This window comes from Chelonus insularis, unplaced genomic scaffold (genome assembly GCF_013357705.1).
Source record: "Chelonus insularis isolate UGA/USDA-ARS -01 unplaced genomic scaffold, ASM1335770v1 contig_25_pilon, whole genome shotgun sequence".
In the NCBI taxonomy this organism is placed as follows: Eukaryota; Metazoa; Arthropoda; class Insecta; order Hymenoptera; family Braconidae; genus Chelonus; species Chelonus insularis.
In genome coordinates, this window is record NW_023276451.1 from 1,351,492 (window position 1) to 1,378,009 (window position 26,518).

The 26,518-nt window shown below is 31.6% G+C and overlaps 1 protein-coding gene across 7 annotated transcripts in view; it reads left to right on the forward strand.

Annotated features, from left to right (window-relative positions):
- shaker (Potassium voltage-gated channel protein Shaker) overlaps positions 1-25,660 on the forward strand; it is a 92,169-nt gene extending 66,509 nt beyond the window's left edge. For 5 of the 7 annotated variants that reach the window (XM_035079870.1, XM_035079868.1, XM_035079867.1 and 2 more), the window contains 7 exons: positions 15,434-15,557; positions 16,940-17,205; positions 17,477-18,120; positions 18,791-18,920; positions 20,993-21,183; positions 21,340-21,513; positions 21,703-25,660. In XM_035079870.1, the coding sequence (XP_034935761.1) occupies positions 15,434-15,557; positions 16,940-17,205; positions 17,477-18,120; positions 18,791-18,920; positions 20,993-21,183; positions 21,340-21,506 (1,522 nt within the window). In that variant the 3' untranslated portion in view covers positions 21,507-21,513; positions 21,703-25,660. Of the gene's footprint in view, positions 1-15,433; positions 15,558-16,939; positions 17,206-17,476; positions 18,121-18,607; positions 18,738-18,790; positions 18,928-20,992; positions 21,184-21,339; positions 21,514-21,702 lie in introns of those variants that run through there. The other 2 variants (XM_035079869.1, XR_004690120.1) reach the window with 2 other exon arrangements.
- The last annotated feature ends 858 nt before the right edge of the window (positions 25,661-26,518 follow it).

Sequence of the window (26,518 nt, forward strand, 5' to 3'; positions counted from 1 at the left end):
TCACAGATGCACATACTTGTCTTGTTTACAACTTCATGTTTCCAAGTCTTTTTTTATCATAAAGCTCCATTTTTTCTTTTCATTTTATTCATTCAGTCTATTCTGTAAAAAAAAAACTCACAAAAAAATATCCAATAAAACATTACACAAAATTGTAGAAACTTTTTTTTTACATTGATGAAAAAATCTGATGAAAAAAAAAACCAAAAATTAGCCAAATTATTGATACAGAAAGTTATTAAAAAAATTTTTTATCCAAAATGTGATACTAGTATTTTTTAGAAATTAAAACTGAGCTTTTTTTTTTAGAACTTTGATGTAAATTCACACATATAGTATTTTTAATAAAGAGAATATAATACTGCATGTAGTAACGTTGAAAGAATATAAATATAATAATGTCATTGCATATGTATTACACATTTTCTGTCATGAATTATCAACTTTCACGTCGGCACGCATAGCTATTTCAGTATTATCTATCTGACAACGAAAAATACAGGATAATATAAAAATGAAGTTTTACTTTCATGAATTATATCGGTATTTAATGCTTATAAAAAATAATCACATTTTTGTCACTTAGATAATTTATTAATGTAATGTAAATCCTTTACACTTTCGTTAAAGAATTCATTTTAATTAAATGGCATGGATGTAGTATTAGAGTAGAAGAAAGTTAGATTTAATTAAATTTAATTCTATCCTTGTGAAATTATATTTGCTAAACATTTTCCTCGAAAATATGTTTACAGAAATGCCTTATGTTTTAATTAATTCTCAAGGATCCATGTGTCATTGATGATTAATCGAAAATATACCTTCATAGCTCTATGACTCATTGGATATTTTTCTGACACTATTTTTCATAATTAAATACACTTTCTTTAGCATTTTTTTATGAAAGTATATTCTTAATTGGTTATCGAATTTATTATTTATGACGATGATTCAATGGAAAGGTAAAAAAAGAAAATAAAACAAGTAATAGGATGGTTTTAAAGTAGCATAGTAATATTCATAATCATAAAGAAAGCATTTCAAGAAAGTTTTTTTATTAGATCAATGAATAATTTATTTCGGATAATTTTTTTTTAAAAAGTCTTGAAGTAGTATTCAACAAATAAGTCCATTAAGAAGTTCGATACTTTTAACAATAGTTTTAAAAAGCTTTACTTCTTAATGACAGATGATAGTAATTTTTTTACAAGTTGAAAAGTACTTACTAACATGTTAACAGTTGAGAACAATAATTGTATGTAAATATATATTAAGTTTCTTTAAAAAAATTACACACGTGGTACATTTCAGATGGTAATCTGATTTCATCAGAAATAAAAAAAATTGCATGTTAAGGTGTGAAAAAATAATTTCTTAAACTTTAAAAAAAAAATATTCCTTTCACACTACAAAATTTTTTCTTCCATTTATTATAATTTACAATAAAATTTAAATTTTCAGAAAAATAGTAGCTATTTTTCAAAGTGGACAAATGCAGTTTATTGCACGAGTAATATTATGCATGTTGAGAATGCGATAGTAGTAGGATAGGAGTAAGGTCAGACAAAAAGCTCTGGTGCAGTAATATCGATATCACAGTTTTTTATACTAGCGCCATCTCCCTGAAGTTGCTTCAAATTGTACCGTAAGCATACTTACTCGATGTTTCAAGTCGAGATCTCTCTTGCTCAGCAGAACATGAAGGATAAAATTTTACCAGTTAAATCTCTGCTTTCGTTTGAGGATAAATGTAGAAATTTTACATTTGAGGTATTCTACATTCGATCCTAGAGCTTTGCCCGATGACACCGATTGATGGCCACACTTTCTAGCTGAACAATTCTTTTATAAGTCAATAACGTCAACCGCTTCTTTTTCACCATTTTTGGTTGTACGATTTCTATTTTTCAACTGTAAATAATTTGCAGTTGTACAGATATTACAGTTTCAATAGTTTTTTATTCTAAACAAATCCTCTTCTTTTGTCCTTTGATAATTCGAGTTAAAATTGAGCTTTTAACACTTTTCTTAGAATAATAAATACAAACATTCCTTAATCAGATGGAAAAGTCAAAATTTTAACGATTTACTATTCATTGTATGTATACACATTGATGATCACAGTCTAAACATAAATAAATTCAAACAGAGCTTACTATGAATAAGCTCTTAAGAAGCTTATTCCCATAATAACTGAAACTTTATTCTCGTTTCAATGTTGATAGACTATTTAACAACATGAACCAAAAAAAAGGAACTTAAAAATTCGGTCAGTAAACAGTTGGACAATGTCAGTTTGTTTGATCAGAGTCATCAAGTTCCTTAACGCAAGTGGTTACGGGCTCTACTGTGCTATTAATAAAAGAAATGCTATATATAGCACATGAGAAGCATTTGTTTGAACACGATCGATCATCTCATGAAAGCTCTCATAACTAAGCGGAAAAAAGTTGCGCCTCAAAAGACAAAATAAATAAACAAAAATCAATTAAGTTACGATACCATCAACAATTATTAATTGCTCAAACTAAATTAATTCCTGCTTGAAATTAATATGAAAACAGTTGACTATATTCATCTTACTCGTGGTCGCTGGCCTGTTTGAACATGACGTCAATGATTAAACTTGGAATTAAGAAGTAATGGCAATGACCGGATTATTATAAATAATTCCGCTGCGTTTGTAACTTCTAAATACGCTGCAGCATTTGCGAGTATAATTACAGAATGGTGAATAGAGGGACTTCATTTCATTGATGAGCATACCCAGCAATGAAAAATAATTATTTATTTTAATTTTATAATAATAATAATAACAAAAATTTTAATTGTTGTATATCATGAATGAAAAGTGATATTAAAGTGTAGGAAAATATTTACGAATAAGAATATCAACTTTCATGAAAAATATTGATATAATAAAAAAAAAGATACAGTAAGTGTATAGAAAGCTATTATATGCATTTTATGTTTACGTAAACTGTCTAATAGAATAACTAGCAACCCAAACTGAAGTCAATATATAGTTTTATAATGTTAGACATCTGCTAGAGAGCATAATGCATACTCCATTGATGTACACGAAGGCCGCATACACAAGAATAGGCACAAGCATTACCATCCTGAATGCGCTTCGGCGAAGAAACAAGGAAGCTGACCTAGATTTCCAGTGTCGACCTAGCCCCGTTTTACCTTCAGCAACTAACCAAGCTGGTGAATGGACCCCGCGACATGACGCACACACCATAGCACATACAACTCGTTTTTTCACGTAACTACCCCGCCTCATTCTCGTTTCAAGCAGTCCTCGTTCTGCTTCAGCTCTTTGCCCCCTTTATACCCTTGATAATCGTGCTTTCTCACTTTAACTATATTACTGTCGTCTTTCTCGTCAAACCAGATCGTAAATCAATGAAAAGAGACATAAAAAAAGTACTTTGAACTCGTTCCAACAACGTGATTTAATAGCTTGCTGTAATTTCATTGAATAATATCGATTTGCTGAAAAATAAGAAGCCTTTTTTACTTTCTTTCATTAAAAATCTAATTTATTCTGTATTCATTGTTTGTAATGAGTTATTTAATGATGATTTATTTCTACTCATTGATTCGTTTGTGCTTATGAAGAAATTTTCACTTTCAAAATTACTCCAGGGTTAAAATAAAAAAATCATTTTAATACTAATGTCACTTTTTTTCCTTTTTTTTTTTTGATAAAAAGATGAGCTGCTAATTTCATATTATACGGGTGGAGAATAATTAAATATACTAGACTTTGTACTTCAAGGAAATTGACTGCAAATAAAATTTTTTCCATAAAAACTTCCATTTTTTTAACCTTAAAGAAATTACTTTAATTTGAAAAATTTGATTTTCCGCAATTTTTCTTTAGGCAAAAGTGAAGTCAAGCTTATCAAGTTATCGTTAATATTTTTTTTTTCAAGTTGAAAAGGCATAGGAATTTTTTGTATCAATTTTCCCTTGAAATCCAATAACGAATAATGAATCGAATTTTTTTTACACTAAAATTTACTGTAATTTTATTCCAAGAAAAAAATATATATCTACTTATGAATAACGAAATGTAACTATGAATCATTTATTCATTCATATATAAAATCAGTTTAAATTATTTGACTTGAAATAAATATCGATTGGAGAAAATAAAAAATATCCATTTAATTGAAATTATTGACAAGATATTCCAAAAGGGATATTCTTCTCAATCGATATCAAAAACAAAATTGAAATGAATGGTCAAATTATATTGAACTGTAGTTTGCATCCAACAATATTTCACATCAATATCTCATGCATGTTTATATAAAATACACGTTATTTTTTGGCAGAGTATCTAAAGATCTTTTCAAGTCTCTTGACCTTTAACCTTTTATTGCACCAAATGTTGGCACTCTTGAGTTACTCTTAGGTATTATAAACAATGGGGATCAGTTATCAAGTACACTAATACTGTTCATAACATTGTCTTTTTATAAAGGCTGCTTCAAACGATGAGTTGTTGTTAAAAAGCTTTGTTGCAACTGCTCGTGTATAAGTCTTATGCTTGTCTATAAATACCAATACACGTAGATCTGCATGAAAATAGCAAGCCAAGAAAAGATCTGTATCGAAAGGAGAAATGTATCTTACAGTATTCTTAGAAAATAGAAAAAACATGATATAAAAATGGAGATGTTCCAAAAAATTGTATTTCCAATGGCCAGATAGTTGCGGACGTGACGTTCGAACACTGGCGTACCTCCATGTCGCATCGAAAACTGAATTCGCCAAACGCTCTAAATTCGTCAGTATTATTTACTTTGATAGATCCTAACCTAAATTTTTTTTCCTAAAAATGCTTTTTGCACATCGATCAGAACTATTTTAATACTTGGAATATTAAAAGAATGTAGGCTTTCAAGAAAATAATCTTACAAGTAATTCCCTGAAGCTCATTTATTTTTATTGCAAATTTTTATCCATACTTATCTTTGTTGAATTCAACAAACAAAAAACATCTATTTGCTATCATCAATTTTTCTCTAACATTCCTTAATGAATCTAAATTAATTATTTAATTTAACAGAAAGGATAGCCATGCTTCTTTCATTTTTCTCTTTGCCAGCAGTATCTTAATTGACTGCAACAAATAGATGGAAAAAATTTTAAAATAAAATATCCAAATCTTCTATAAATTTCAGAATTTTAATAATATAATGGTCTCTTTTTCATCATGATGCATTACTTACTTGATATTAAATAATCTGGTGAATATTTTCTTGTTCTGCAAGGCAAGTCGAAAATAGTACAAGTTATTCATAAATCATGATCGCTAAATCATACAATCTTCTTTATTGTAATCGTCTATATAGCATATTTCAATTTCTCGGGATTAAATTGATATTATTCTTTAGATGACTTGATTGTGATTATGTCAAGAGCAAATCCATAATGAGCTGAGCATAGTCAAGTGCCATTTTATATATATATTTTTTCATATCAGCAAATTAATCTTCATTCAGATAATAGATTGAGTGGAGAAAATTAATGTGAACCTTTTATTTAACTATCATATTTTCTTCTCTTTGTTGTGAATGAATCCAAAAAAAGAAATTTCATATTCAATGAGAAGTGATATAGATTATTAATAGACCGACTATTAATTGAAATATTCTAATAAAGTCGATAAATGAATATTTAAAATTGGAACAAAATCATTTCTAATCTTGTCAAATATCTATAAAGAATTGACACAGTATTTATTGATAATAATATTGAGGTATTGAAGAAAATATCTAAAATCTTTATTGATATTTTTATTGCCATTCTCATTTGAAATCGTAAAGAAAATATTTTCAACAATAACAAAACATAATGTTCAATAACTAACAATAAATAGCACAAGAATGTGAGTAAATTTCCTAAAATCAATACTTCCGTCTATTTTATTGCATTCATAAAACATAATTTAACCAGAATATATTAAAAATTACCATAACAAAAGGTGTATTATATAATAATAGATGTTAAATTGAGAAGAGTAACAATATTGAATACAATGCAATAGCAATAGTCACTGACCGTGTGGAGCTATCGTTTCTTCAAATAAACCGGTTTCTTTGATGTCGATATATCAGAACAATGGGATCCAATGATACACGCATACAGTTACACAAGCCCCATAAGTGATATAGGCATACCATAAGTCCGACATGCGCTCGACTTAGTTCATTGCTCAGTGGCATTAGACCGAGTGGAAATCTGGTGAGCATTGAAAGTAAGCAAGAGAAGGAGCTTAGTAAACGCAGGGAGCTGAGAGGTAGGCAGTGAAATCAGCTGATTCGATCATGGCGGAAGCCATGAGGGAACGATAAACGGGTGTGGGTGTAAGGGGTTAGAAATAAGAAGAAGGGGAGGAAATAGATTTAAAGAGAAAGCTTTGGTCGACAGATGAAGCTTTTAAAGAGAAGGAGAGAGAAAGCGCAAACGTCGTGCGCGTGGTGTATAGAAGGTCCCGGTAGTAAGCCGAGGATTGGGTAGCGTACAGCAGGGTTGCTAGAATGTACCTACCAACGAGAGTTGGGGCTGGTGAGATAACCGGTGGGGGAGTATTGATTGCGCGTGGTTGGAGGGAGAAAGACAGACTAAAGCCAACAAGAGTTAACCAAGACATGAGAGAGATGAGCATCAACATTCTCTCCTCTTTTACCTCATCCTCAACTGCTCACCCTCTCCTATCTTTTTTCGACAGGCACGCGACACGCTGCCGGTTCTCTCTACAATCAATGCCATACCAACAAGCTATAAGCACACTGATCTTTCTAATTTTCCAACTATTCTCTTTTCCATCCTCACAATCGTTAATTAGTCCAATACCGACCTCTGTGATATTTATTGTCAACTTTACTTGTTATCACAATGAATAGGGTGGTTGATAGAAAAGTAGAAATGAATGATGTTTCCAACAGTGTATTTTTTTTTCTAACACAACGATGGATTTTCGCCAGTCTATAGATGGAAATTGTGCAGTTGGCGAGCGTGCGTATACTAGCAACCCTCCCTTATTTCCACCTGCCTTCATGTTTTCCCCTATATCTCTCATACCTTCTCGATGACGCGCGCGCTCGACTCCAGTGGTACTCGAAGAAGTCGTGCGCGAAACAGACATGGCGCATGGCCGAGCACCTACGAAAATTGACGATTCTCCGCGACGCTGTATCATGATTTTGCAAGGCCCGTATCATCAACATGAGAAAGCTCGCGTGAATTTGATTATTTGCACGGCAAACTTTCAAAAATAGTTATATAATTGTGATAATCAGGCTGTCATCATTTATTGAGTGTTTGAATAAACTTGAACATTTTTTCCAGCTCTTTAATCACCAATTCATTATTTCCGTTAATTTATGAAAATTTTCGTTCATCGATCCGCTCATACTTTGCGGTACACCGTACTTCTTCCCCTATTATTAGTTCTCACCCTCGTTTACGCTTCCCACACTCGAGTACCTATTCCATCGTGTCACGTTTCTCGCGACAAATGTGGAGAATGGCTCCACCCTTCCTTACTCACGCACTATTCTCAAAGATCTAGGAAGATTTATCCAACGAATCAGAGTTTTATATCATAGTGTGATTTGGATATTTTATATATATTTTTAACTAAATATAATTGATGGTACTTTTCAATGTCACTTGATTCCTACCTTCCTTGCTATGATCATTCATAATTTGACGAGAGAACAAGTCAAAGAACAAGTAAAAGAATGGCATTGACAAGTTGACTCATTTAATCAATGTTTCACACTATCTTATCCTTCTTATTCTTCTTGAGAGTACGTGTATTTTTTATAGTGATAGTCATTTTGATAACCAACTGGTGCATTTCTAGCACGTCGACTTTGTGACAACTTTCAATTCATCTACTCTCTTGCATGTCAGATATTTTGCAGTAAAACTGTTGTCAATATCTGTACGTTGTTTTGCTTAAAAGTTGCTTTCCAATCTATATTCTCTTGAATGTTCTTCCAGTCAAGTCTCTGTAATTTCTTGACTTTAATCCAAGTGAAATTATGGAGACTTGTGTAGTGTAATCGTATGCTACTAAAGTAACCATTGAAACTTGTGGTATTTTTTTGTTACATTTAATAGCTCATTCGTGCTTGTATTTGCGGAGCTGAAAAACGTGAAAAAAAGACAAGAGAAAAACATGACATTGGTGCAGTTAGCAAGCATGGACTTTTAATGATGTATCGGATCAAAGGAGCAATTGGACACGCATCGTACGTGATACATTGAGGATAACATGAGTGAGACAGATGGATGAATACATAAGTAGAGAAGAGAAGAAAAGTGAAGAAAAAAGATAGAAGTGGTGCTGTACTGCGGGGTAGTGAAGGACGCACGACTCGAGTGGGAGATGAAAGGGGGGATGAGAATCAGGTGGGGGGTGCGCGCAGTTCAGGCTGACAGGCAGGCTGGCTGGCAGGCGGGCAGGCGGGTAGCGCACCGCGGCCTTGCAAGCTCTGAGAAGCTTTAGGCTCTGTTCGCGTCCGTGAATTCGTTGTTGTTAAAAACGAAAGGAAATAAATAATCAAAGCGTGAACTTCGTGGACGACTGGAGAGTCCAAGGTGCAATATGAAATAAGTGTTTATCATAAAAAGTATTTTTGTTAAAGATTAAAAAAAATTTGCGAGCAGTGCGTGTGCAGTGTGAGAGAGAATGTGACAGTATAAAAATGTCAGAATAAAAAGAGAAAGAGAGAGAGAGAGAGAGAGAGAAAAAAAAGAAAGAGGGAGAGAGAGAGGGAGAGAAAGAGAGAAATAACGAGAGTCTGCGCCGTTGATGCGGCTGATGCTGTCGAGATCTATCTTTTCTGTTTTGAAAAACGTCACTGCGACACGCTCACGTTGTGTTTCATCCTCACTGTCGTCGTCATCGTCACGGCCAGTAGTCACTTTGGTCGTGACATTCATTGCTTATTATTATGTGCCGGTGATGAATCTTAAAATTAGGATGACGAACAAAAGTAGGCAGCGAACGAGAGTATCGTGATAGTAGCCAAGATAATGCCAAGTGAATCAAAGTGAGTGCTTTAGAATTACTCAAGGAACCGAATATATATTTTGAGATGGACACTCCTAGGTTGTTTGGAGTCGGCGTGACGCTCCTTACAGTGATACAGTGGTGCTAGTGATCTACCAAGTAGTCGAGGGAGAAAAAGAACGAACGATTGCCAAGTGAGAGCGAGGAAAAGGGTGAGGGTGATAGACAAAGACAAAGACAGAAAAAGCAAACGAGCGAGAAAGAGAGAGAGAGAGTGTGTGTGTGTCTGTGTACGTGTGAGGGTGAAAGCAGAGAAGAGAGTTGCCAGTAAAACCCCACAGAAGATAGCTTATCAGAAGAAGCAGAAAAGAAAATCAAGAGAAAGACGTGTAAAAGGCTAGCTCACGCGACATCTGCGTAAGGTGTGCTTTCTCAGTGGTTCGTGAGTTGAATATACCGCGCCAAGAGAACCTGCTACGATCTATAATCCGCGTACCAACAGCGAGGATGCGACGCAACGCGAGAGGAGAAGGCGTCGCGACGGCAACCAGAGAAAGCATTGTCGTTGTACGATTCTGGTGATATTGTTGGTCGTTTATTAATTGTTTCTATCAGTGACCATCAGGTGTAATAGTGGATTGAACGTTAAAAATAGCCGAGGGACAAACGCTGAAAAATAGTCGCGTTAACGCGCATCATTTGTTCACGGGGTGTTCCAGTGACACGGAGATTTTCCGTTGTAGGCCTGGAAGGAGCAGCCATTTTGGTGGCTGCAGGCTGCTGCTGCGGGGGCGGCCAGCCGATTGCAGGGGGTTGCGGGGGTGCGGCGCTCGGGGGCATGGAGCTCGGGAGGGGGAATCGCCCCCTCTCGTAACCGCCGCGAAGCGCCAAGATTTCCCGCATCGAGTTCATCGAGAAATGGGGGCTGACCCCTGTCCTCAGACCGAGGCAGGACCCATGCCCCCACCGGAATGGTGCGGAGGAACACGGCGACTCGAGGTACTTGCTCAATGACGAATATCATTTCAGAGAAAATAAAGAAACTCTCAATTCTACTTTACAACTTCAACTTTCTTTTATTTTATATCTTTTACACCTGTGCACACTTCTTTATCGATGCTTCTATGGGCACTTTATCTTTAATGCAAGTTTTCATTATTTTATTTCTTAAATATTTATTCAATATTTCAAGGGCACTGCTTAGATTTATGCACTGCACCCAAAAGCTTTCGAATTTTTATTCATCTTTTTTCTATTAAAATCTTATCTAAAGGAGTGCTGTTGCATGAACTATATGCTTAAATTAGTCTCTTGCACCTTCAAATAAAGCTACTTAATTGCCTTTTAATGACCTTCCGTTTGAATTAAATAACAGTTTATTATCACTTACTTCAAGTATTATAAATATTCCAGAAAATAAAACTTATACTGGACTCTATTTGTGCACTTTATTTATATCAGGTAACCATTTTATTTATTAGATAAGTCATGATTGTTATTTTTAAACCATGTACGGTGAGACCAAACAGAGTTATAGAAGGAAGTAATGATAATCTGATTGTCATAAATTTACAAGTGTTGGTTTTTATATTCTAACTTTAGCAAATGTCAACAATGTTCTTATGTCTTGAATAAGAAACTTGTAGAAAATATGTTAAGCATCCCTTTGATTCCCAACGACCCAGACATGGCCGAGAATATAATTCTGAAGCTTTAATTATCAATAATTTCATCCACTTTAACGTCTCAAAATGTTTGTTTATTTATAATTAGAAACAATGAAAAATTGACACGACAAAAGATCTTTTAAAAAATTTAAATGTTACAAATAAATTCTTCAATTTATTTTATTCAGCGAAAAAAATGAAGGTAGATTTTTTTTCTGTTTTAAAATATTAGAATTTCAAATTTATACTTCAATAAATAAACGAGTCATTGAATGAGACAAATTAATATACGTCTTTCACACGTGTATAATTATGCATAATAATACTCATATTTCATTTTATTCAAGCCTTGCATAATCGTATAAGGTTACATCGATTAAATATACATGAATAAAATAGCATCCATTGCTGATGCAAAAAATTATTTTATCGTGTTAAAGAACAGCTAGTGACAAAATTATATCTCCCCCCCCCTCCCACTAGAAGGAAAAAGAAAATAGATAAAATTTTCATCACAATATTTTTTGTTATCAATACAACAAATATAGAAAAAAACCTTCAATAAAAAAATAGACAATCGACAAAAAATATTGGCAATAAATATATTTACATTGACTTGCATGGGTAGAAGATTTTTTTACACCCAGAAATTCGTTCATTTTTGGATAAAATCCATTTATTGACGTATTTATTCTAGTTGTCAAGAAACATGTAACATAAAAATTGGTGATGTTTCTCTAGCCAATATTAAAGAACGTAGAGAGACAGGAAAAAGAAATATTGAGGATGGCACGTGCAATTCACTTAAGATGTCGTATGAATAACATACCGAAGGATAAAGGTTAGCAAAGGAAAAGTTTGTGTAACAACGAGTAGGCACGAGGCCAACGGGACCACTTGGAGATGCAACTAGAGGGTGAGAAGGCCAGTAGGACAGTATTGAGAGAGGGTTGTGTGTTCATGGCATATAGCCAATACCGTAGTGCCGCATTTTCCTAGGTAAAAGCTGTTACAGCTTTTGTTTTATACTTATAGTTGATAAAATACATCTAAATGATAATTCAATTATACAAAATTGACGTTAAAATTTTTATTCTTAAATTTTCTTTGCCAATAGTTAGCCCAATCGATTGAAGAAATGACTTTTATTTGAACGTCCTCAATAAATTTTGATTGGTTACTTTTGTCTGAGCAGTATTCTCAAGGGGTAAAGGGTTTAACTGTGCAACTTTCCTCCAACAGGAAATAAAAACTTCCTGTACCATTTCCCCAGTTACTGATGATTGTCCTCCTTCTGCCCTTCGAATTGTTACTGCTTCTTCTTCATCAAGTAGAATTGATTTTAAGTCTTTTTTTCCTCTCTTGTTTCATTCTTAAATGTCTTTTTTTTCAAATTACCTCAACTTAATTTACTTCAAGGGTCATGAACGTTGACTGTTTGCTGTTGTCTGTTATAAACAATCACAGAAAGATACATTTCTTGACATAAAAAAATGGACTAAAGTAATGTTAACAATATGAATAATTAATAAAGACAATAAATTATTGATACGACTGTTAACTAAAGCTAGGTATGTTTTCTGAAAATACACATGAAAAAGTGTGTGTTTCAAATATCCTATATACGACTTCAAAAGCTTGTAGAAATGCTTTTTAAAGCCCTACTAAATTTCCGTCGTTACTAAGAGAAAAAAATATTTTCCAAGAGAAAAGAAACTCTTTTATGGCGATTGAAACTCTACAAAAAATTTACCCATTTTTGATCGTTTGTTTTTAGAGAAAAAAGACATTTCTTTTTGCTGCAGCAGAATTACTTTGGTTTATTAACAATATTGATTGGTATTTATTCAGTAATTTTAATAATGCAAATGAGATGTCTAAAAATAGAAATAATGAAGTAGCTTTCGAAATAAGAAATCAAGGACAAGATGCATTTTTACATAATTCCATCCCTCAATCACAAAATCTTGTTGTCAATATTCAAGATATAGAGAGAACAGTAGGGGATAAAATGCTAATGAATTGTCTGACCACTCGATAGGTCGATTTGAGTACCACTTGCATTAAACGCCCCATTCAAGAGCCTTGGTAGCTATGAAAGAAGTAATGCTCCAGATTCTTTTTTACTTCTTTGTTCATTGGAGCAAGCATTCAGACGAGGATGATAGTGAAGCTTAAATGTAAGGAGTGAGAGGGTGCCTGTATATATATTCACTCTCTACTCTCAGTGGGAGCCAACGCAGATAGACAAAACCGAGCACTAGAGTTCTTGACGATCTTGACGAGCTACTGAATTAGTGATGACTTGAGACACCATCAGCGCCTATCATGTGGCGATACATAATAGCACTATATCTGTCTACTAGATGTACGTCAGCTACTGTCAATTCATTACACACTCTCAACCTTTAAATATATGAAAATGTATGCTTAACAGCCTTCCTAATATGAAAGATGTTGGACAGATTTAACATTGAAGATATTGAGACTAAATTTAGACTGTGCTCATTTTCATTTCAAAGACTTTATTAATTATTAATTTATTAAGTTATTATTCATATTTTTCATTAATGAAGTTTCTTAAGATGTGACGACTAAAATTATTTATTCTTTTTAGACACTATTTTACTTGAACAAAACTAAAATATTGGAATCTTTGTCTTCTCTTATTTTGATGGCTACTTTTAAAATTACAGTACCGTTTTATTAAATTTCAATTCTTAATTAATTAATCATCTATAATAGTACTCTATCTAATAAAAAGGAATTGATACTTTTGAAGTAATTTTTTTGAGAGAAAAAAAAACTGCAAGTATTCCAACTAAAAAAATTATTGGAGAATAATAGTATTTTTTTTTTTAACCTTTCAATTTTTTTACGTATTATATTTCACGGTAATTTTCATACTTTTTATTATTCACAGTAATATTAGTAAAATTTTCCAAGGATTCTTGTGAATTGAGTGAGTTTTCTTTGATGTTTATAATGCTAACGGCGTAATAAAGTACTCATAACCGAACCATGTATAATTCATCTTGGCAGTTGGCATAGAAAGAAAATCAAGAGAAAATTTACAAGCGTGATGAGTGCTCTTATGAGTTAATCACATACCTCAACGACACATAAAATCTATATCGGCTTCAACCGCAGATTTGCTGAAAAATTTATTGTAAGATGATGTGTAAACTTCTTGTGAAACATATTCATTTATATCGTTTTTATATATCAAATAATTAATATTAACTATCTTTTAAAAGTCACTATTCTGGTAAATTTTTATGTTCAAGTTTTTCAGTCAGCTTTTCCAATACAATCTAAGTGAAATTAAAATCCTAAACTAATCACTGAAGCCAGTAATTAAATACTCTTGGTTATTAAATTTTCTTTAACCTCATAAATTTTCTCGTCATATTTTATTAATGATGATTTATTTCTGAAATTATAAGTATCTAACTGAATTCACTTTAATCTCATAAATAATTAACGTCATCCTATTATCCAATTATCAACTTTGCCAAAATTATCTATTTTTCATTACCAGTTAGAAGAAAGAATCAAAAAGGTAGAAAACAAATAAAACAGTTTATCCAATAACATTAAACAAAAATGTATCAAATATTTATAATTACAATATTGATGGTAATAAATGTGTTATGATTATTTTGTGAAAATTATTGTAATGAATTTACTGGGCTAATTTAATTTGTTTATTTAAAGTAAATTAATCGTCGATTAATCTATACAAACTATTATAATGAAATAAAATAGAAAAGTTTTCAACAGTTGTTGAAAAATAAGTGTTAACAAGTAATAAATAAAAAAGATAATATACTTGAGCTAGAAGTCCTCAAAACATTGAGTATTCTCAAAATACAAGATTTTAATTGGAAACGTCGATGATAGTTATTTTCGTAGAGCGGTTGGTTATTTTTGAATGCTCACAACTACGTGAAGTATGCGTAGAATACACATGAGTAGATGTTGAAAAATTTTAAGTAGTTTATTGGTTACACTCTTTTCATTTTATTTTAAATTCAATGAGATCTTTAATCGTAGTAAGTATTGAAAAAATTAGATTAAAACAATAGTTGTAACATATTTAGATTTAGATACTGAGAATTTTGAGTATATCTAAAGAATTCTTCATAAGTATTAATATAGAATATTCTTGGAAATATTTTTATTCTCATCGTAAAGCAATAATAAAACCAAGTCAGACTCAGTTATTTTTAATTGGCATTTAACTAATTTGCACGGTGCAAATTGCCTCATAAGAAAATTCATAGACTCATTTATTGAAAGCATGTAATTTATCGGGGACAGTGTAGGATATAGTATATTCGACAAACTGCTAGGTAATTACCCAGTAATTACACAGTTATCGATTAGCACTGGCAAAAAACTTTGGTTTTTCTGCTATCAAAGCATATTATCATCATTGAAATTGATTTAAAAAAGTGTTTTATCACTTATTCAATTTATTTATTGATTTTCTTAAAGAAAAATTATTATAATAAACTTCCATTTATAATGTTAAGTTAGAAAGTTGCAAACAGTATCATAAAATTTTCTAAATTTCAGTCCAATCTTATTCTAGAGCTTCATGAATATCGAGGCAAAATACTTATAGTTGATTGAAAATAGATTCCATCATAGAAATGCTAATGTTTCTATGCAGTCATCAATTTCATTTTATTGACTGGTTATTTTTATATTGCAGATCGCTGCCGAAGCTCAGCAGCCAGGACGAGGATGGGCCAAACCCTCACACCCAATATACAGGCGTCACACACTTCGAACCGATTCCACACGATCATGACTTCTGTGGGAGGGTCGTCATCAACGTAAGTACATTCAATTTATGAAACAAATGGCCTAATTATTGACAGTTTACGTATAATCCTGTCAGTCCATGTTACATTATATCAATCGTCTCGTTTAATTAAAGAAGCCAGGAATATTATTTCATTACAAATAACATATAGGAAATTGATTTAATCAATAAAACTCATTTTCGACCATGTTGGATCTGCTTGACAGTTATATTTCGTTATTAGAGAGAAAAATATGATTGGAGAGATAAATTTAAATGGTTTTCGATGCAATTAATTATTTGGTGTAGAAACAATCAACAATAAGTAGGATTATTAAATTATTTACGTTGAATTTTAATTGCCAAGAAATTTGATTACCAAGTGGAACGTTGCCAATGTTGTAATATAATACAATTGTCTAATAAATACAATTTTATCAGCAACATTTCTTATCAAATAGGAAAATAGAATTAAATTGATCAATAAATTCTGGTGAAATGTATGCTATCTTTTGGTCAGATGAAAGATAAATAATTGTAACATAAAAATATTTGAATAAAAGTTAATATGATTGAATTTCAAAGTCAGCGATAGTCTTTGTTATTATTAGATTTGATTGATTAGTTAAAATTTGGTTCAAATCCTAGCTTTTAGTCTGTACTACTTTATTTTTTGGCTGACTTGCCAATAGGGCATTGCGTGACGGATTTCATAGAAACTTTAGCCATCCGTCAGACTACGAATGACTGAAAGTATTATTGGGATGAGTGGCTGTATTGCAGTTAAAACAAAAGAAAAATACTAGTTTAAGGCAATTTATAAGTTACATCACAACACACTGGTAGGAAGAAAGCCTCAGTGCGATCATTCTTCCTAATCTGGGTCGACATTTCCATGTTCCATTGTGAATTTAATCGCAAAAGCTCACGTAAAATCAATTCTATCTAACTACAAAATTATCCATAATTGTCTTTGGAGAATATCTAGTTATCTTCGAGATCTACTGATTACGATTTTGAGTGACGTAAGCTCATTTGCACCAATCTAATTGATCTCATTGATTATCACGGTTTATTGTGTGTTTGTAAAGCAAATGTATTTGTATTTATCCTTGTCATGAGAGCTTGAGCTTGAATAAACTTATCTCAAGATATAGAAGTGACCTAGACACATCATTTGGCGGCTTTCCAAGTTCATCTCGAAATCTGGAGGAATATAGTACCAAGGCCATGTTCCGTACGAAGGGAGGATTATCCATTCTCAACTGTGACATGACTGCATTGCACCAATTATAGTAGTTATTTTTCATTAGGTCTTTACCCTCGGCTCATAATTAGCGTTCAAGAGAATAGAAAAAAATCTCACAAAGGAATACTTAATGCTCTTTGACTTATAATTAACTTTCTTTACAGGTGAGTGGATTACGATTCGAAACACAGCTGCGTACGTTGAACCAGTTTCCGGATACACTTCTTGGTGATCCGGCCAGACGGATTCGATACTTTGATCCACTACGCAACGAATACTTTTTCGATCGGAATCGACCCTCATTTGATGCAATTCTTTATTACTATCAAAGTGGCGGACGTCTTCGACGGCCAGTTAATGTACCCCTTGATGTCTTCTCCGAAGAAATCAAGTTTTATGAGCTGGGAGAATTGGCCACAAATAAATTCAGGTAAAGTAAACTTTATTTCTTCAATTTTTCTTATTTTATTCTTCAAAGAAAAAAGAAACATTTAGCAGAGAGAAAAAATAGCTCACAGTGAAATTTATTAGTCTCACATTTTATAAATAAAATTTAGTTTGTTATTGAGAATTAACCTGTAATTGTATTGACAATAACATTGCATGGTATGTTGTAGTTACAGTTACACTTTCAAGCTTTAAGCAAAGCGGATTAAATAGGATAATCCATGATTAATAGGTATTGAATATTTGTCAAACAGGGAAGACGAAGGATTCATTAAGGAAGAAGAAAAGCCGCTGCCATCGCATGAGCTTCAAAGGAAAGTTTGGTTACTATTCGAGTATCCGGAAAGCTCACAAGGAGCAAGAGTCGTCGCCATCATCTCCGTATTCGTGATTCTCCTCTCGATTGTAATCTTTTGTCTGGAAACCCTGCCTGAATTTAAACATTACAAAGTGTTCAACACTACGACGAACGGCACAAAAATTGAAGAGGATGAAGTGCCGGACATTACGGATCCGTTCTTCCTAATAGAGACTATTTGTATCATCTGGTTCACGTTTGAGTTATCGGTGCGCTTCCTCGCCTGCCCAAATAAACTAAATTTCTTCCGTGACCTTATGAACTTTATTGACATCATCGCGATCATTCCGTACTTCATTACACTAGGCACGGTGATTGCCGGAAAGGAGCACGAATTTGACCTGCCAAAGGCCCCGGTCAGCCCGCAGGATAAAAGCACCAACCAGGCGATGTCCCTCGCGATACTAAGGGTCATTAGACTAGTTCGAGTATTTCGAATATTCAAACTATCCAGGCATAGTAAAGGCCTTCAAATCCTTGGTAGAACTCTCAAGGCTTCTATGCGGGAGTTGGGTCTGCTCATCTTTTTCCTATTTATCGGTAAGTAAAAATTCCATTCTCATACCGTTACTTGTATAATATTGATCACGAATTCTTGACGAAATAATTCTAAAAAGAAAAGTTATTTCATTCAAGTTAAGCAATAAATGTTTAGATTTAGATTGTATCAGTATTTTATTCTCTTTAAAATTATTTCGTTATCTGGAATGTAAATGACGATGATAGTTTAGAACTGAAATCACTAAGTATCGAACAGTTTCTCTAATTTAAACATTTATTTCTTCATTTTTAGTTGATTTTTTAATTATATTTATACGTAAATGTTACTGAAAAATTAGAAATGTTCGATGTTTGGCTTTCTCTTAGTAAAATTTTACCTGTAGTTGGTTGATAAAAAATAGAGTCGTAGAGATTTATAAATTGATTTGAAGCATCATGTTTTTGAGGCTGACCAGATACCCGGGCAGTGTAATTCGAGTAAGCGATAGATAATGATTGAAATAGTAGTTGAGAGATCGTGTTGCAGGCGTGATCCTGTTCAGCTCGGTGGTATACTTCGCAGAAGCTGGATCTCAGGAGAGCTTTTTCAAATCGATACCGGATGCGTTCTGGTGGGCGGTGGTCACAATGACAACTGTTGGCTACGGAGATATGAGGTAAAATCTAAAACTTGATATTTCTCAACGCGTTTTTCTCCATTGTCTTGCAGGTGTGGTGCTATTCTCCTCAGCTGTTTACTTCGCGGAGGCCGGCTCCGAGAATTCGTTCTTCAAGTCCATTCCGGACGCGTTCTGGTGGGCCGTTGTCACGATGACGACCGTGGGCTATGGTGACATGACGTATGATGTACTCACTTTCATTAACATTTTAGTTATTGCCACAGTATGCTCTTCTTGAGTTGTCGTTTGTATAGTTCACTAAATGACTGGTTGATTAACTTACTTTTTTACTAGCATTACGGATCCTCAGATATATTTTTTGCTTTTACATTTTATTCTAATTCAAACCCTATCTTTATATTTATCAATATTATATCTACACTACGCTCATACTTTACACTTTTTATTATTTCTACTATTATCATTATTATTATTATTGTTCAATCTTATAGAATTTCATCGTCATATAGAATATTTATCAACCATAAATATTTATTGTGTTATATTAGCATTGAATAGATAACCCAGTATATTCATACAAATAAACACAATTTTTACATATATTCATAGAAAAACTTTATTCTTAAAAAATGAAATTTTTTTTTCTTTCTTTTCAACTTTTTTTTTTCAACCACTGTACCGTCAATTCATAAATTTAATGATTGAATGATTACAATACACTTGAATGCTATAAAAAAAAATTGCACTAGAGCAGACATGTTTGAACCTAGTTGATTGATTAGTTTCTAGATTTCAACGACATATAATACATTCATCTGTTCGTTGACTCGCTTGTTTATGAGATTATCAAGAAAATTCTTTGTTTTTAGTATTTTTATATCTTATATACGATAAATATAGTAATTACACCAGCATTAAAAATAATAACTAAAACCTAGGTGCTTAAATTTTGTTTTTTTTTCTATGAAAGTGGTGGAATTTGTATAAAACGTCATTAAGCCAAGCCCCATGGGATTAAACCGCCTTACATTTTTAGTTAGATTTAATAATGCATCAAATTAATTCAATTTATTTTATCAAGTTTTGCTGTGATTCACAATTAAATGGTTTCTGAGTTAAATAATCAATATATTTTATTCTTTTTCTGACAATAATTTCTCAACAATATTTCTACAATAATAAATATGTTTTGTAACAAAACTCTATATATTTTTAAATAGTTATCACAATAATAGAAAATCAATTATTAATAATAATAATAATCGTTATTAACAAATGAATGACATCATATTTATTGGATTAAATATCAAGAAAAATGTTTCAGAATAAAATTAAAAATAATTCCAACATTGAAAAATTGAGGCAATTACTGAATATCATAAAAAAAAAAAAAGAAATTAAAGTCATTTCGAGTCCACTCGTAATTTAGTTTCAACAAAGAATTTTCCGTAAGGTACTGCTTACAATTGCCAGAGTGGACATACAGCTCACTACTTAATGCATGCGCCTCGAGTTTCAATTCCCAGGAATGCTGAAAGCGAGGCATGTTGTTGACTTTTATCATTCACTGTTTTATGTCATACACAAATATCATCAGTGATCGTAAACAGTAACTTTCAATTGAAAATAAACGTATCATTACCAACTGCCGTATCATAAATCATAAAACAAGAACGAAAAATTTAGTAAAAATAATTGAAGTCTAGTTTTAAATTCAATTTCACAAGATATAATCATCATACGCTATATAAGTAGTAGTAAATAGAACAATAAAATATCATTAGAATATAATATATCAATAGAAAGCACGCAAGAAATTAGATTAGAATCAAATAAATAATTATAGTTATAGAGAGAATTATTTAATCAATTGAAGTAGAAAAAAATATTCAACTTGAAAAACTTCGACTTATCTAGAAATATATCTGTATAAGAATTATTTATTTAATTTATTTAAAATTAATTAATCCAAAATGATCATTTTGAATTAAATTGGAATTTTTGCAACGCATTACTTCATTTTTCCGCAAACAGTAGTATGTTAGATGAATTATTGATAGACAATACTTTAGGTATGTTGAGCAATTTAGTTTAGAACTTTTTGTTTGGTTTTTTAATTAGATAAACAACACTTGCATTTAGTTATCTGACTATTGGTTTTGTTTTCGAGCCTTCGGCAAGTAGAAGCACACTCGACACGGCACACCAATAAGTCACCACACCTCGCACATAGATTGCATGAATTACCAAAACTGAAGTTACTTTGAATTTTGCCACGTTATGTGTTTCAGGCCCGTGGGAGTCTGGGGAAAAATCGTTGGTTCACTCTGTGCGATTGCTGGAGTACTCACGATTGCTTTGCCAGTACCAGTCATCGTCTCCAATTTCAATTACTTCTATCATCGAGAGACTGACCAAGAAGAGATGCAATCACAAAACTTCAATCATGTTACCAGCTGTCCGTATCTCCCTGGCACTTTAGGCAAGTTTATCATGTAGATATTTTTTTCCATAAATATTCTTTGCAATTCGATTAAATAAATTGTGCCTATTAGTTTAAATCTAAAACTAGAAATATTGATTGATTTAATTAAGTAAGATAAAATAAGAACGCATTAACAACTTATTATTACTGTAGGTCAACACATTAAAAAGAGCTCAATGTCAGAGTCATCATCAGACATAATGGAACTGGAAGAGGGTATTTTGATAGCTCATTCAGAGGTTACTAAGAAACCAAACTGCAATCCCCGCCATAATAATAACATTAATCCAACCTGCATAAGCATTGAGACTGACGTCTGACTACTAGGTAGTAAATTATTTAATTCATTAATGATACATCTATGCAGAGACAAAAATTATTCATAAGAAAGATTATGCATTATTTTCAATCAACAATGATATATCACATACTTAATGAATGATTTTTGTCTTTATTTTATTTATATTTAGTGATTAAAATAAGATGAAATAGATAATAATGAAAAATAATTTTCAGTGAAGGAGACGGTGGCTGCGTGGCGGCCATTGCTGGGACAGTTACTGAAGAGTAGCAACAGCTCCTTGCGGTATTTGACGTAGGTCTTTTCCACGCCGCGCATTGATGATGACACAAAAATTTATTTTTGTCATCATTTTACCATGTACGTCCATGCTGTGCGAACGCCAAGTTGATATCTTTTGCACACACCCGATATCGTTGCGCGCATAAAATAAAAGAGACTTTTAGTATATACCGCACATCTCCCACATTGGGACCTACGTGTACATGGATACTGTGTACATTGCCACTTTTTACGCCCCACACCACCGACTCCAGTGTTCAAATCGAATCTCCGTAGCGCCGTTCTCTCGTTAATCAATGACGGAGTTAAGAATTGAAGAAAGTTACGTTAAAGAAGGAGAAGGGCGTGATCGGAATTTGGGATTTAGGCGAATTTTTTTATGATAGGGTCAATAAGTAAGGGAGAAACGATAAGTTTCACAACAAAAGGGGCAGGTGGGAGCCCCGGCGGGCCGCGGGGATCATACCAGATAATACTAATTATTATATTTATTAATCTTAAAAAAAAAAAATGATAAAATTAAATAATTGAAAATAAACGATTATATAAACGTGAAATAACGCATTCTACGAAAAAATACAGAAACAAAAAGACTACAGCGTAAGGATAGACGGCTCCTTGCGACAGTAAAAAATTAAAAAATATAAAAAATAATAAAAAAAATACAAATTTTTTAAATGGTCGTTTTTATGAGATATAGACGCTTCGGTGCGTCTTAAATATCGCTTTAAGTCCTACGTATATTAATAAATGTAAAAAGTATATAAATATTAATTAATTAACTTTGGATGTACGCGTATGTATAATTATATGTAAATACGATATGTGAATACATTCGCGCACAACCAGAATTAAGAGGCCGAACAACATAAGCCTCGATGGTGGTATCGTAAATATACTGCTAATGATTTAATAAATAAAAAAGGTGAATAATTATGAAATAATAATAAAGATTAATAAGAGTAATAATAGATAAATAAAAATACAATAGAGAAGAAGAGTCCTGTCGCACTTTCACCGAGCACCCGACTCATTCCTGGGGCGTCGCCGTTTTTTGCACAGACCGGCAACTCGCAGAAAGGATCAGTTAAAAAAAGAGACAGAGTTTAGAAAAAGAATTAATAACGGAACTAAAAAAAAAATACGACATATTGACGGTAAATTTTTGTATATATTTTTTTTTCATTAGAAAAAATGAATTGAAAAACAATTAAAAAAGAAGATATGTAAAGGATATAAGAAATTAGATGATTTTGTTAACTAGGAAACGGACAGAATGCGTAAAACAGCTACACAAATTTTTACTAAAAGTCACGTAACACTAACGTGACCATACACCGTCCCATCTTCCATCCTGCATACCCTAGTGTCCCCTCGCGCGTAATTCAGCTGCAGTTGCAAGCTTTTGACTCTCGCCTTAATCACGTCCTGACTAGCAATCGTTGAGACGTGTATACTAACGCGAGGTGCACGTAAATAGGTAATAACAACTGTGGGATGGCAGATTCGTCCAATAACGCCCCATGATATTTTGCCAATTTGCTATTCTTCTCTACTTTGCTCATTTCTGTTTTCTACTCTCTTCTATGAACTATTAATTACACTTATATATAATCTTTTTTTATTAATTATCATCAATTTTACCTCAAATAAAAAAAATGTTCTCTGAGGTCAATTGGTTCATTAATCAATGTACATACAAAAGAAAAAAACACAAATGTTTTTTGATAGATTCTGATGAATTATCTTCGAAAAGTTATAAAAATTTTTTTTATCAAATCAAAAGTTAGTTAATATCGTTACAATTGACGTATCAATTTTTTTGTTGTTACTCATTTACTCGGGCATCAGTAAATGAAAAAAAATCAATTAAAAAATTGTAAATTTTGCTAGGAGATCTTGAAAATTAGAGAAACAATTTGATATTCAATTTTTACTTACTCTTTTATTGAGGCGACGTTTCATGATAGGATGAGTGTTTATCCGAGTGGTAGTGATTGCAGAAATTGATTAAATAATAGATAAATGAAAAAAAATAAAATACCTAAATGGGTGATTATTAATATAAACAAAAAAATTGAATGGGATGCTCGGAATTGTAACGTAATTTACATTGAGTCCTTCCTGCCAATTCCACGTACCAGTTAGTAACTACTTTTAGCTACTTATACTCTATAATCGTAAATTACTCTGCCGTCTATACTACCACATATAAGATACAGTGTGCTTTTTCTTCCAACGTCTGATAACTGCCTCCCATATTTCCATTACTTTAAGATTCAATTTTTTATTTTTAAAAAATTATTATTCATCAAAAAAATTATTTAATCAAGCTACTTTAAAGACATTTTTATAACTAAAATTTATATCTTTATTGTTGCACTCAAATCCTATCCAATGTATCTTAATATTTCTTGAAAGAAGTTTAATAAATTTCTAAAGATGTTACTAAATAACTAAGTAGTTTTTTTGTTGGTAGAAAAAATTATTTTTGCTATTGAACAATTATAATAACGCTTTGTAATAATAAATATATAAGTTAGAGATATTTAGATTTTAATTATATCAAGGGAGGCAGTTTTATTTATAAATGTTTAAAACGTCAGCGACGTACATATGACTGTGACGAACAAATAATACTATTTGTATCAAATGACGAGGGAATGAAGAAGATCCGATCAAGTATAAAGACCTCCTGCCGTCCCATTTATTTCCCTCGGTATAAAAACAAAGAAAACCTGCTCAGCCTCAAGTTACAATATTACAAGTCTGGCTAAAATGTTCCGTTTCAAATCCTAAATGTATTTTAGCATATCCTGAAATGTAAATTTGCATTCTAGTCATAGTAAGATTAAGAAAGCCGTAGTTATTTGATATTCTTAAAATTTAACAATAAAAAAAATAATTATTTGATATAAAGTTATCATGATTCAATCACAAAGTAAAAAAAAAATAAAATTGCTGATCATAGTAATTAGCAATATTTATTGTAAATTGTAAATTATAGAATTTGTTTTCGATATCGTTGTCAATTGTAATTTATTTTTTAATTAATTCTAATGATTAATAAATAATAACGAGTTAATATATTGAAGTAATTTAATGATTAAAAAAACGAGATTAAAAACCAAGGCTTTAAAAAATTTTTAGGCAGTAAAAAAATTTTCAGAAAATTTTCAGTGCATATGCAGTAAAAGTAAAGCTCAGACAGTAAGAAGTAAATCCGATTAATAAAAAAAAATGAGACTGAGCTAATAAAAAGTCTCATTATCAGTCACCATTAGTCGCATATCCGTAAATAATTGATCGTAACATAAATTTTTAACACAAAATATAATGCTATTACGTTAAATTATCGAGGGGACACAACATCAAAGTATCACATTCCGAATTCATCTTAAATATACTACTAAAAAATAGATTTTTCATCTCACATTTAATTAAAACCATCGCGCAAATATATCAACAAATCACTTTATTGCCTAAGGCATTTTATCAAAAGACATTGAACAAAAGAAAAATAACTAATTAGTGACTTTAGAGAATCAATAATTACATGACTTATGTTATGTGCTTTTAATACAATATTTGAATCTCTCGCCTCGCTAATTTAGTAAAGAAAATTACATCAATTAACAGCTTAGCTATTGAAGAAAGAATTTTATGAAAATGATAAAGTTTACTATTACTAATACTACTATGTACTACTGCAACTAAAAATTACTTTCCTATAGCTATATTACGAGAAAAAAAAAATATGGTAAACTAAATAAATCAGGTCAATGGACGTTGTTAATAAGTGTAGCTGTTAGGGTATGACAGACAAAGATTATTATTAGCTGACGAGTCTGATTGCTAGTGAAAATAAAAAAAAAATATTAGTATGTTACATCAAAATTAAATAATTTTGTGGCGGATCTGCGAGAGAAACAGATGAATAGTTAATTAATTATTGGACGTATTTGTTACTGCTATAGCGAGACAATAGAATTATTATGCATTTTTATTTGTTGGATATCACAATAGAAACGATTCTCTATTACTGTACAGAAATAAAAATCATAGAGCATTTATGATTAATTATATTGTAAAGTTAAACATTTTTTTATATTTATTTTTATTATTTTTCTTTATTTTTATGACAATTGTCTGTTTGTGAAAAATACTTTTTATGATGAAATTGTAATAATAGAATTTTAAATTTATAAAACAAGTTCATCAAATATTTTTCAATTAGGAAAATTAAACTCACGTTTAAGAAGATAATTTGTTTTAAAAAACAAAACTAATTTATTATTTCGATACAGTCATTTATTATAAATTCATCATATAAAATTATTTTCACAATTTTTATTCAATTACATGACGCGGAGTTCGTGTATAAGGAATATTCATATATTTTCCAACAAATCCCCTGTAAATCATTGGACTTCCATAATTCATTGTTTCTATTATACCTCTTACACGTGTGAATTGGCACGCGGTAAGCACGTAAAATTCATAAAAATGCATTATGCGAGCGCTGATCGTCAAATATTATAATAATTTATTTTTGAAAGTATGAATTATTACCATAGGTTATAAAAATATATTTTATTTTCCCAAATATATCATGTAAAAAATTCGAATTGAAATTCTTTTAACCAATATTGTTATTTTAATAACAAATCTAAAAAAGAAAAAAAAACAAACGGTATTGTTAACATTTTTATTTGTTTATGAAAATTAATATAATTATTTTATGTCTGC